This window comes from Tachypleus tridentatus, chromosome 10 (genome assembly GCF_004210375.1).
Source record: "Tachypleus tridentatus isolate NWPU-2018 chromosome 10, ASM421037v1, whole genome shotgun sequence".
NCBI classification, from domain to species: domain Eukaryota; kingdom Metazoa; phylum Arthropoda; class Merostomata; order Xiphosura; family Limulidae; genus Tachypleus; species Tachypleus tridentatus.
In genome coordinates, this window is record NC_134834.1 from 72,906,412 (window position 1) to 72,920,632 (window position 14,221).

At 32.6% G+C, this 14,221-nt stretch overlaps 1 protein-coding gene across 4 annotated transcripts in view; it reads left to right on the forward strand.

Annotated features, from left to right (window-relative positions):
- Positions 1-14,221, forward strand: part of LOC143229562 (renalase-like) — a 41,536-nt gene that overhangs the window by 20,204 nt on the left and 7,111 nt on the right. For 2 of the 4 annotated variants that reach the window (XM_076462074.1, XM_076462076.1), the window contains exons 4-6: positions 2,167-2,244; positions 5,170-5,337; positions 7,586-7,759. In XM_076462074.1, the coding sequence (XP_076318189.1) occupies positions 2,167-2,244; positions 5,170-5,337; positions 7,586-7,759 (420 nt within the window). The remainder of the gene's footprint in view (positions 1-2,166; positions 2,245-5,169; positions 5,338-7,585; positions 7,760-14,221) is intronic. The other 2 variants (XM_076462075.1, XM_076462077.1) reach the window with 1 other exon arrangement.

Consider the following 14,221-nt stretch of genomic DNA (forward strand, 5'->3'; position numbering starts at 1 on the left):
TTTGAATTGAACCCAGCACTGGAAAGGCCAACTTCAGGTGACTTGACAGCAAGGGTGTACTTCTTGCTTCAGTCTTCCTGGCAGTTCCTAATTTTACATATTTTATTTTTTACCTTAATTGCCCTATACCTATACTGTACCACATCTTGTCTGGCACAGATAGCCTTGTAGCTTTGTGCCATTAGACACTGAATACCTACCTGCCTACTTGAGAGCTGTTGGTAACTCAAGACTGGCTGGCCTAACCATGGTTTCCTTTTATACAGTATCTTCAAGAGGGTCCACATCTGCCTCTTCCTCTTTTGTTATCCGTGCTGAAGCAACCTCAATTAAACATTCTACATCCAAACTTTTCGAAGCTCATGAGGGTTTAATCTTCAAAGTTCAGTTGTGGATACCTCATGAGGGGTTTGAATCCTCTTTATCCAGATATGCTCACCATATTATTTTGTGGCTTGGATTTAGCTTTGACTACTGTCCTTTTATGTAAGGTAGCTTTATCAACTACTCATTATTTTAAATGTGAGAAAGTTTTTTTACTCTTTTAGTGCCATACAGCCTTCTCCAATCATTGAGAGTCCTTCCCAAATGACCTTTTCATTTGAAAATTTGTTTACTCTTTAGTGCCATACAGCCTTCTCCAATTATTAAGATTCCTTCTTTTCAAATTACTTCTTCATATACTTAACTGGAATAGTAGGGAGTATTTCATGCTTTGTTTCTATGTCCATTTAAGCTTTTGGCATCATGTACTATGTATCATCTTTTCATTAATGGATATTGTTGCTGCTATTAGCATGTGAATATCTGAAGGTTGGAGTTGTTTGCACCACATTTTCACAATACTCTTTATCACTCCACTTTTTTCCTGCTATACTATGATAGATTTTTCGTCCTAAGTCTCTGGCAACCAAGGAAGAGAATACATCCTTCTCATCAATTCTTTTGGAAGCTATTTTTCAACCATATCTCCAATCAAACACTGATCATTTGTTGTGTCCTGCCAGAGCCCTGAAGTTGGTATGTGGCTCATATTAAATTTTTTTAAGGTGATGGTACTTGACTCTGTATTCATTGTAATCCTTTGTTCTTTCATTATTTGTTCTCATAGTAGTTGGAGTTGCAAATATCCAGGTTGAAACTTCTGAATCACATGTCATCAGATTCGTCACATTTCTCTGTATTTTGCTGCTCATTTTAATTACCTACTTGAGAACATCATACATACTGGTATATGACCTTCTCTTGATACTTTTCTTTCACATTCTTTAGACAATCTTGGCAGTTTCTTCTTCTGAGGGTTTTTGACTATCTCCTTGGAGTCCTCACAACGCCAGTTACCAGTCACTGAGGTAGTGGAAAGAGGCTTTTACTTCAGAGTGTTAGTGAATTCCATTACTCTTGGAGAAGAGAGCAAAGTTGGGAGCCTTCCTATCCAGGTTCATGGATGTTTTCCCCAGGTGTTGGTAGGAGAGTTGCAAGCCTCTCTTGGTGTCTATTCATAATATCAATTCAGATTTGATGCAAAGCTATTTGTTTGAGTTGTACATGGCCCTTCTTTTATATCAATGTTGATTTAGTATATTGTTTGTGGAAGGAGATTTACCATCTCCTTGTAATTCTGAATGTGGAGTGGTCCCATCCTAGGTTCTTAGTTGAGTGTAGGGTTTCACATCCTCTTCTTAATTCCAGGGGAAGTGGAGTACTCCTTGCCTACTTAGTTTGGGAGTGATTATGAATGTTCATATTTTCAGACTGAATGAGTTCTGTTTCTTTGGTTAAGTAAAGCATACATGATCCAATCATTCAGAACATGGAAAAAGTTTCTCTGCTTTGATGTTGCTTACTTTCTTGTTGTGATTCTGAAAACTCAAAACATATCATGCTATAGCTACAGGTTGGGATCCAATAAAATGTGTATATATATATAAAACATTGCAGTCCAATTGCCTTAGCTTCCAACACAAGATGCAAGAACCATGACCCATTAATTCAAACCCCAAGTTGAGGAACCAAGTTGGGGCTGGCCTATAATGATGACTACTTATGTTATTTCACCCTTGATATGGAAACTAAGTTCCAGATGAAGAGCATATCCATACTGGATGTACTGCAGTTCTCCCCCTTGTATACCATTCTTATCGCAATATATTCCTTTTCTTTGCTATACTTTCTGTATAGGTAATGCCTTCACTAGCCTCTCCATCTTCTCAGTGTGGGGTACTAGCTATGTGTCAGTGGATGGTAAGTATGTTTTGGAAGATAACATTTTCCTAAGTTTAAAAAGTATTTCCAGTAATATTTATTTCGACCATTCCTCCTTGTTAAGAGCTGATGTTAGTAACTTGGAGGGTGTAAATCTTGAAAAAGTGGTTACATTACTTGAGTGAGATGCTTATATACAGTACCAGAGGGTGCATTGACTTTGGTGGAGAATGTCACAAGGTCATAAAGTGCAAAGAACATATGAGTAGGGTATAACAGACTGAGACAAACAAGACTAATGCTTAGATGGGCAAAGTGAAGATTGAGGAATAGCTGTATGTGTCAGCAAATGTAAGTATTGTTGGAAATATTTTTTTAATATAGGAAAATATTAACTTCTCTGTAGATGTATTTATTTATTTATTTTATTATTATTATGTTTTAAGAAAAATAACTAGTTTAAGAATTTATTTGTAAACAGAAGTTACAGATATACACACGTATGGTAACTGAAATGTCACTCTATTTTACAAAATACTGGTATGCTAGTACTGAGACTAAGAAAAGTAAGACATTTGTACTTTTTGAAGGCCAGTTTTTCTGCTATTCTGTACAGTAACAAAAGCTGTATATGTGCCTCATTATTTACATCTTCTGTGACAGGATTATTAGTTTGACATTGGTGAACAGTCAATAAAACAAAAATTAGCCATTCTAGAAAGAAAAAAGAATAGTATATATTTTTCCTAATATTTTATGGCAGTTATAAGGTCAGTCAAATTGACCAAACCTGTATAGAGTTAGGGTAGGAAAAATAATAGATAAGATTTTCTAAAAAAAACATTTGATATTTATTTAGGGATTTATAGAGATTATACAAATGGAATTTGACACTTTTTTGGTGAAGAAAAGTATTTGTTATTCTGCAAAATCAAACTTTCTGCTATTGGGAACTCTACAAGAGATTATACAAATGGAATTTGACACTTTTTTGGTGAAGAAAAGTATTTTTTATTATAAAATCAAAATTACTTTACATGTTGGATAAACACCATTTCAAAAGCAAAAATTCATGATCAAGTCTTTAATTAAAATATGTAATTTAAAAACACTAAAGTTTTGTTTACTAAAGCTTTGTAAAATTTACTGACAGTCTGTGAAATTTCATGAAGATATGCACATGTTATCAAAAGTTGTGGTATGACTAATCTCATGGTTACTTTCATAGTCATATAGTAGGTGCAGTGTGCTAAGTCCCATGGTCAAAGAGTTAACTAGAAAAGAATATATCTTTACTTAAATTTATTAAGGTAGGTAATTTTACTAAATTTTGATGTGGGTGTTTGTGGTAAACTAGATGTACAAATGTTGTAAACTTGTACTAGTTGATTTACTTATATAAAGGTTACATCTCACACTGATTATTCTGTGCAGCTTCTAATTGCTTGGTTCTCTTTATATGTTGGTTTTGGGAAGTGAGTTTATGTTAGTTCCAAAGGAAGTGATAGTGAAGCTTAGATTTGTATGAGTGCTTTATCCCTCTCATGTATATATTTGTATGAAATCATCTTTGACTTGGGTAATTGTGGGATACCACACTAGGACTGTGATCTAACCTGACATTGTGGTATCTTGTTAGTCTTTCTTTGGTCTTTGTTTTGTATCAACATCTGTATTATTTGTTTTCATTTGCTGTCTGTTAGTATCTTAATTTTTCAATTTAGTTGTACAATCTGTGTTTTGTGGATACTTATAACTTTCTGAAAGCCATTAATGTATCTGAATACCTCATAGTTCATAAAATAATTACATTTGATGCTATTTTGCAGTCTGAATTTTTAGTTTTTGTACTTGTAGAGTTCCCAATAGCAGAAAATTTGATTTTGCAGAATAACAAATATTGGGATAATGATTTAATATCTTGGGATTAATATGAGCAACATATTTGAAAAAAAAAAAAAAAAATTCATATTACCTGGCATGACCATAGAAGGAGTTTTCTCAACAGTGAATAAGTGAAAGGTAGTTGTATAGCCTGATGTGACAACCTATCCATTCCTAAAATAATCTCATTAACCATTCTTTGAACCCTTTTAAACAATTCATTGTTTTTCATTCATATATATTGTCTCACTAAACCTAAGATTTCATATTATCACCAGTTAATATTTTAATTTATAGTTGGTCAATGTAACTGACCCTCTAACTAAAAAGTGGCCATTGTAGTTTCCATATTATAAATATTAATAGCTTTTGTATATCTTAATGTATAACTACACTTAATACTATATTATTTTATTCATTAAAAAGCCAATGTATTAATTTCTCAATGATTAATTTATATTAAATTTTGTACTTCAGAGAGGGGTGGTAAATAAAGTGGATATTGGAAAAAACCTAGAAAACAAATGCCATATTTGTCATACAAGAGGATATTGTAGTTTTGTTTAAATACTTCCTTACAGAATTAAGAATTGAAAACTTGTTTAGTATTAAAGTTGATTTTTAAACCATGTTTTGATACCAAGTTTATTCATATACATTGATAATAAAGTAGTTTGATTAAATTTTAAATGCAACTATGTGAAATGTCATGACATACACTTTGACCTACCTGTGGCAAGATAGGTGGTTAGTTTATTAGCTCTGTTCCTGTGTGTCATTGATGTAAGTGAGGATCAGCAGTGATCCTAGCATACCACTTTTACCATAAGTCCAGTTAGTTGGAACTTTTAAAAATAAATTTTTATGACTGCATTATGAAAGTAACAGGTAAATAAGAAATGTCTGGTTTAATCTCTTACAACTAAGACATTTCTTCCTTTTATTTTTAGGACATTGAGTTTTTACTTGTCTAATAAAGTGTATACATTTTTTTTAATGCCTCAGGTGCATCTGGCAGTATAGTTTTCTATAAAATTTCACAATTTGCTTGTTACTTAACACTTGTTTGTTTATTTATAGGGGCTGAGGTTCGCTTTGAGCATGAAGTAGAAAGCATTCAGAGAAGTGAGAAGACTCACTGGCTAGTGACCACATCATCAGGAGCTTCTGAAAAGTTTGAAGCTGTGGTAATGACAATGCCAGTGCCTCAGCTGTTACATTTGAAAGGTTCTGTTCCAGAGCTCCTTGGTGAGTAATGACATAGAATATTTAGCATTTAGAATACTTAGCATTTTATGCAATGGTTTGAAATTAATTTACAGTTATTCAGGTTGAAATAGAGTAAGTTGTTAACCTATAGACTACAAAAACAAGTTCCTCAAGGTTCTTCAGGTAAAAATAATTTGTTGTGGGGTGTAAGTTGTAAATTAGTGCATTGAAATATGTTTAACTGTGGTTTTGTATTACAGTTTAATTTTGACACTTTGTTATTGGCTATGATAGAAAGTTTGAAATGTTTGTGATCACTTAATAGGTTACTTTTTTTTTACAGTTACTTTTGTAATATATTCAGTTAAGTGAAGTTCAATGTAACTTATTTGGTCTTCATGTTTTAACCTAGGCCAAACTCCATTCATATCTTGGGGTTTATTGTTTTCTAAAGACATATCATCATGAAACCATTGCAAGCATTTAGCATTTTTGTAACATGTAGCACTTACTAGAAAATATATTCACCTTATAATAAACATCTAACTCATCCTTAAGACTACTTCTTGTGGACATTTCTAAATTCAGAATTATGAGCAAACTTGTGGGATCAAACATGCAAATTGTAAAGTTTTACCTTAAGAAACTAACCCTTCAAGCTCTTAAGTGCATTTAAGCTGTAAAAGAGAAAATATTTTTGTTTTACCAAGTGCTTTGAAAATGCAGTCAAAATTAATGAGCCTTTACGAGTCGCCATGGTAACATCATAAGTTGGCACATACCTTCTCTTTATATCATGAAAACTTGTAGTGGTTGAAGTAAGTTTCAGAGTGGTGTGGTGAGCCAGTTGTAACAAGTCTTACATGCTGTGAAATGATTCAAATGAGAAACCAGTGCTGTCTGAAATGATTCATTAGTTATCATGTGGTATTTGGCTGAATAGACAGAGCTCTCCACAAAGAATGAAATGTGGTCTGCAGAGTGTTAAGCGTTTCATCTATTGCAACTACTTGTAATATAATTGGAAACCATTCTGCAATCAAAAAAAAAAAAGTGTAATCATAATGGACTAAACGGATGAAAATATGGACAATAGCTGCAGAGAAAGAGCAGTAATATGGATTGAGAATGAAAAGTGAAATGTGCTAAATGTTATTCTTTGAATTGGCACAAGTACAGCAACTAAAAATATAGAAGGAGAAATAAGTGAAGATGGAAGATTAAGTGAATGAAGTAAATGAAAAAAGTGACTGAAATTGACAGTAGAGAGAAAGAGGCAGTGGTTATTTAAATAATTGTAGATAGCTGTTAATAATTTTAATTATTTTATTATTTTTTTATAATTGTTCAGAAGCAATGAATAGTGCAGTAATAAACTAAGAGACTTGGATAAAATGAAATAAACCTTACAGTTATAATTGTGCCTATAATTTGTAGTTTTATGTTAAGCAGAATTTCTCAGTAAAGAAGTTTCCAGCATCAAATAGGTGTCAGATGTTGACATTATTTAGTGCTAGTAATATTTTTTATCTGTTAAATTCTCAAATAAATTCAAATTTTAAAGCAAAAAATTGCAGAAACTTCTCCACAGAATAAATTTATGGATAATTAACATCTCCAGTTTTGGTTATAGCAATTCCTGTTATGTCAAAGACTAACTTATTGGTTTATGATATTCTGAACATGGCAGTGTCTATGACGTTGTGTTTGTTTGTTCATGTCATTGTAATAACATCAAATAAACGTTGAAAACACTGCACAACAACTGAAAAGTTTTTGCTGATTGTGACAGGTACCTGGTGGGTATGCACAAATATAGTTTTGGTTTTGCTTCATCATGTAGGAACTCTGAGAAATAGACAGTTAACTGTTTACCGGCAATAACGTATTTAATTGCGTTCATGTTTCTGATACGCTATCAAGTTCAACATAATTAAAAGTGTTTTGCTCCTGATTTTCATTTGTATTCAATCTCTGGTGCATCATATTGCAGTGTCCAACAGTATTCAGCAAGCATTGACGGACTCCAGTTGCCCTGATATCATTTTTCTAATGTAGCAGTGTCCTGGTGAATATGACAAAACTGAAGATTTCGATGAAATAGTACATGATGGGCAAATGTGGGTGTGATTTTTGTGATCAGCAGCCAAAAATCTATAAGGAACACCCAACAGTGTTCAAGAAGCAAAAACTTTGCTGTGCAGTGTAATAGATTACACGTGATAATGAACAAGATGTGTACATATTTTTTATAGATGTTTTTTTTTAATTATTTCTTTCATTATAGCACAGAGTCCTGAAATTACAGAGAAGCTGAAGAAAGTTATTTTTTCTTCACGTTATGCCTTGGGTTTGTTTTATGATGATTATCCTGGCTTCCTAAATGACTTACCTTGGGCAGCTAAATACTTTTCTGATGACCCAATGATCAGATTTATTGCAGTAGATAACATCAAAAGAGGTAAGTTTATCTGTTAGAACACTATCAGTATGTACATATTTCAGATATAAAAGGTGAGTTTTGTTTTAAGTATATATACAAACACACACATATTACAGTAAAAGAAGTGTATAGTTCTTTACAGCAACATCAGGTTGTTGTGAATCAGAAGTGAGTGTCATCCTTTGAAAGTACCACAAAGTACACATTGTATATTATAGGTGAGTAAGTTCCTTTTAATACCTTGAGAACAAGCATCATTTTGTATGCATGTCAAAGGGTTTTAGTGATTTATATTCAAAATTTAATTAACCCCAAAATGGCAGCCATCATCAATTGATGCTGCTACCTACAACATTCTCACTCTAAAAAGGTAATCCACCTGAAGTAAAAATGTATTCCATATATATATATAGTTAAGGTAAAGTAAATAACAGATAAAATAAAGTTTTATTGAAAAGTATCTTATAATTACTTAGGAGATTTCAGAAATTACACAAATGTGAAAATTTTTAGATGAATAAAAGGTTTTTAATCTTAACATGAAAATCACTTTGCATTAGGACCAATAGATAAGACTGTTTGATATATTTGTAGAAAAATCTTCAAAAAAAACACTAAATTATATGATTCTTTTTTTTCTTGTAATGTTTACTAAAAATGTCATATATTGTATTAAAAGTTATAATATGAAAATTGTAACAATTACAAAATGGTTAGGAACTCAGTTGATTCAACCAAACTCTTGTGGAAAAGAGTTAATAACATTGTCAAAAAGTACATACTGTAGTTGAAAGGTTAGTTCAAATCAAGTGGATTTACTTCTGAAATACAAAACACTATTCCTTGTTTGTGTTTGCTCTCTTGCTGTCAACAGTTGTGTAACTTTAGGTTCTGAACATCGTTGACACAATGCAGCACAGCTGTAAAGCTGTTGTTAATTCTGTTCTCTTTTCTTTTTCTTCTTCTCTCTCTCTTTTTATATATATATACTGGTATCAAATATTCTACAACTTTTTTGAAGACCTTACTTAGCAGTTTGCCTCTACCGTGCAGGGATATTCCATTTCTCCTTTATCTTCTGTTTTAACCCATCAGTTATTTTAACCTGTGCATTATTATTAGTCTCATTTTAAACCTTTCTTCTATAGATCAGTTATTAGCTTAACCTTCTCTCATTTTCTCACTTTCTTTAATCAGGATCATATTTCTATATTGCAGTCCTTCTTGCTGTAGATCTGATTCTATTACCCTTTGGGTCTTATGTTCTTTGATACCCTAGCTCGTGATGCTGTATTACAGAGTGCTTGTCTTCTTCCCAGCAGTCAGCTGACCTTGTTAGAGCTTCTTTCCTATACTGTTTTGTTTTTGCTGGAATTTTACCCATGCTCTTTCCCATTTAGATTTTGATCAGAGTTTTTGCATCTCAACTTACTGTTGATAGTAATTCCTCTTTCATCACTTTCCTAGTTAATACCAGTTACTTCTGCTTGTTCATTTTGTTCAGAATGAATTAACATAAAAACTAAATGAGTTTATTGACACAATCAGTGATACACTTTTGTTCTGGACAAATAGTGCACATTAACTATTGGAAAGATCATTCCATATTATCTCTTCATTTTGATCCTGTCACAAGATCTGGATCAGGTCATTTCAGATATCCAACAGAAAGTAGCAGTCAAAATTGTTCATCATGTTTTTTTTTCCAGATTTCTACTTCACTCTTGAGTCAAAAGATTGGTTTATCTCAAATTGTTCTTTAACTAGAAATGCTTTATTATTTCAAAACAGAAAAAGTGAGAATTTTTGTGCTCTTATTGGATAACATGAGCAGAAGCGGATATAGAGGAAGATTATATTTCTATTCCTATTTATTGGTTATCCTTTCATCATCTTCATTATTACAGTAGAACTTTGACATTAAGGGCACCCTTTTCTGATTTTATCCACATGTCCCATATAGCAAGATGCTCTTAATATTAAAAATGAGCTGCGTGAAGCTGGATTCCATACTGGTCATTCTAAATTTTAAAGCCCCTCCTGTTTTGTTTGATGTGTGTGAGAGTCTCAAGTGTTCATGAGTTACATATTGCCATGACATGTAACATTATCAACAGGAAGTTTCAGGAGTTGGGTGTGCCATTTTTTCCTTATTACTGGCCACAAAATTTCATAGTACTTCTCTTCAGAGTTTGAACTGCTAAACATTACAAATTTATTTTCTGTGTCTATTTTACTTTCAATGAAGTAAAAAAAAACCTGCTGAAAATATAGCAACAAATCACTGCTTGTGTCATTAGACTATTTACGTGACACCCTAATATAATACTTTTGAGAGCAGCAAAGCACATGCACAAAAACAAGCCAGCTTGACCCATACTCTAAGTACATAATGTGCAATTTATCAGTTGATGTACCTAGTGCTTACAATGAGAATTTCCCAGAGTTATAAGATTGCACATTGAAAACATTAATTACCTTATATGGTTTGAGGCTGATTCAATAAACATCACAAATATTTGAGTATTGGTGGAATATTTGGAATTTAGCAGTATACCATTCAGACATACAAATATACAACTGCCTGCTTTATTAAGTGCCCTTATAGAGAATGACACTAGAGACACTTTCTTTAATTTAGAATATTGACATGCCCATTATTGCAAGATTTATTTTGGTTACAAATAGTAGAATAAATAATTGAAAAGGTACCCTTTGTTTGAGGTACCTACTAATCGAGATCCTACTATAGTTTATCAGTTTACTACTCTTTCTTTTAGCTTGGCATTGTAAGTATTCAGTCAAGTTATCAAATAATTTATTGGTCTTTTTCATTTACTTTACATTATCTTTCGCTTTTAAATGTCAGATTAGCTTATTTTGACTTTTCATCTGTTCAGTCTCTTACATGTAAACACACAGTTGACCATACAACACATGGACAGCTAAGTACTTACCTAATGATCAAGTTTATTACCATGAATAACTTCAAAAGAGGGAACTTTTATTCAATGAAACACTTTCAGAAAGTATACACTATACACAGTAGGTGAGGGTTATTTTTTAAAACACTCAGGAAGTACTTATTGTAGAGGTAAGTTATCCTTTAAAACACTGGCAAGATGTACATATTTTAAGTAAAAGATTGATGATCCTCAGCTTTAAGTCCTAATCAATATCAATGAAGTATTTAGTACATCAGAGTTTTGAATCAATACAGTCCAAAGAACACTTCAGCCATCTTCTATGGGATTGCAAGCATTAGTCTTGTACACATACTTTTATGTTGTCCACACCAACTGCTGAAAACTTTTTTCTTTTTTTTTTTTGCTTTCTAGGTGATGCTTCACTTCATGAAGTTATATATTTGGGAGTGAGCTTATTTTTGCAACCTTTGTTTTTAAACAGTTTTACTACTTCTTCAGCTTTATTCTGTACACATTTACCTTCAAATTTGTCACATTCTGGTATGATGAACATTTTGGCAGACTATCTTCTGAAAATCATCAGTCATCTCCCCATATAGTAGACTCTCCACTCTTTGACTTTCACAGTGTCTGTGCAAGAAGCTGGTTATTTATTGATCATTTTTTACATTGAACAACCATCTTTCACTACTAGTTTACACTTTCAGATCCAAACTTTCTCTAAGTGGATTCTCTGATTCCGTTTTGAGAGAGACTTTCTTTTTGTGTCTACTCTCTATACTTGTTTTAGTTCTTGCCAAGTTTAGTTACTTGAAGTGTCAGGTTCTCCTCATCACACCAGTTTGGCTAGATAAACATAGTTTCTACAATTCAATATTTTTCTCATGGGGGAACAGCCTCATTACTGCCTTGGGGAACCTCTACATACAGTGTCTATATTTTTTTTACTGTCTGTTGTTTGGGCATTGTCAGAAAAAGCAGGACTTTCTTCCCATGCAGCTTGTATGTTAGTCCATTATTGGCAATATTCTTCCTTCATTATCTGTTAACATTTTTGGGTTACTTTATGTATTGGTGCATAAGGCATAATAAACCTTTTTATCTCTAACTCTTCATTACTTTTTTATCATCTGTTAGCTCTTTTCATATCTGGATGACAGATACCTCATCTGCTATGGAAGCCATCAATCTCTTTTGAACCTTTCATTTTGAATGGTCTTAAGTTCCCAGGCTTTTTTCTTTGTAAAACAGGATAGATATATTATTTTATTAAATAAATAGTCTAAAAACTAGTTTATTCTCTCTTGGTGTTTTAAGAATTAACTTAAGTTCTTTTCACAAGTTCCCTGTAATTAAAGATCAACATTTTTACTTTATTGTAAAGACAAACTAGTGACAAATCTTGATGACAAGAAACCCCTTTGAAATAAAATGTATCTCAGAATGGCTGGTATGGGTATTAACACTTATTGATGAGCAGAGAACAATGTTTTGACCTTCCTAGGTCATCTTCAGGTTAAAAAAAAACAAACCTGAAGATGACCTAGGAAGGTCAAAACATTGTTCTCTCCTTAACCCATACCAGCTATTCTGAGATACAAACTAGTGAGAAAAAATATATAATTGATTTTTAAATATTAGGCTTAATAGTAACAATTGGCTACTGGTATTTGGTGTTGAGTATTTATTTATAGGCTATAAGTGTAAATACAATGGTTAAGACTAGTGTAGGAGTCAAGTGTTCACAGTTTGTTAGGTGTAATTCATGCAATAAGAGGGTTTTATTTAGAAACTTGGGACTGGCATGTACTTTTAAGAAAGCTATAAATGAAGGTGTACAATTTTTATGTAGAATTTGTAAGTTGGTGGAGAAATTTAAGCCTATCATAATTAAAGTAGAGACAATAGATAAAGAGAAATGTGGACTGTGAGAAATGGCAGCAGGATGCAGGAGGAGCTTAAGCTTTTACATGCAAGGGATACATCTGTTAATAATGACATTCAGGAAGTTAGAAAGAGCACTGTTAAAAGTACAAAGAAGTGAGTATAGTTATAAAGACCCTATTATGCTGAGCAACAAATTTCAACCCTTGGCATCTGCAGATGAAAAACTATTGAAAGGAAGAAAAATAAAATGGTCAGAGAAAAATGTGGATGTTACAGGTGGTTTGTTGATAAGACATGGTTAGAATAGTCTGAGGTAAATAGGGAAACAATAATCAGATTATGTTACTCAGGGGTGCAGGTGGAGGATATAACTTACAAAGCAGGAGATGTAATAAAGGAGGCAGAGATGCAGTTTTTGTGGTGCATGTAGATGATGTGGTGAAAGGTAGGTCAGAGGAGCTAATTAATGAGTACAAGGAGTTGATAAAGATATTTAAAGTAAAAGACCATAACTTAATTTTTATCAGTGATACTGCCCAGAAATAACTCTGGAAAGGAAGTTATAAGTAGGTAACTATGGCTAAATGCTAGGCTTAGGTTAATATGTAAGGATGAGCAAATTGACTGGTTGGGGGATCAGTTCAGTGAAAAAAGGGAGGTTTTTGGAAAGAATGGCTTGCATTTAAATAGGGTAGGGGCTTACTTGTTTGCTAAAACTGCTAACTCAGCTGTAATGAAAGTTTTAAACTAGGACTGGACAGTGTTAAGGGCCAGGATAAACTAAATGCATAAATAATAAGAGTTAGAGAAAAGTTTAGCACAGAAAATGAGTATACTAGTTGTTATTAGAATAGGCCTAATTGTTAGAAGTATGCTAGAAAGTATAAGAAATAAAATAGATGACTTCAGAGCACTGGTAGGAATGGAGGACTTTGATATAACAGGAATAACTGAAACATGGACAAACACAAATGATTTTAATGACAGAAGTTTCTTTGAAATATAGAGCTATAGCTATTTAATAGGGAAAGAGTATTAAAGAGGGAGAGGAGTGGCTTTATATGTAAAATGTGAATGATATTCTGTTGAGATTAAGGACATTAAAGATAACAGCAAGGAGATTGAATTCATCTGGGTTTCTATTAGTGTATGTAAAGGGAAGAAGCTCTTAATGGGAATTTGTTACATACCACCAAATGATACTAATGAAATTAGTGAGAACTTTACAATGAGATTAAGAAGTTCAGCTGTTAATGAAGTCATAGTTATGGGCGATTTTAATTGTAGGCAAAAGATGGGGAAATGCTAGAGTCAAACCATGAGCAAAAAAAATGTTTTTGAAAACTATTCAGGGTGGCTTTCTTCACCAGTTAGTCAAGAAACCTACTAAAATCAATGCTATCTTAGATTTATTGTTAACTTCAACTATAGAAATGATCAAGAGGGTAGAAATTGGAGAACATCTGGGTGCAAATGATTGCTGCTCTATTAGGTTCATTGTGTTACTGAATATGGATATAAAAAATAATGATATTTTGGTTATTACAAATTTTAGAAAAGCAAATTTTGAAGAGGCACAACAAGACTTATCTTTTGTGAATTATGCAACTGAATTGTTTGGCAATGTTGATCAGGTGTGAAAAGTTTTTAAATATTCAGGGTAAGC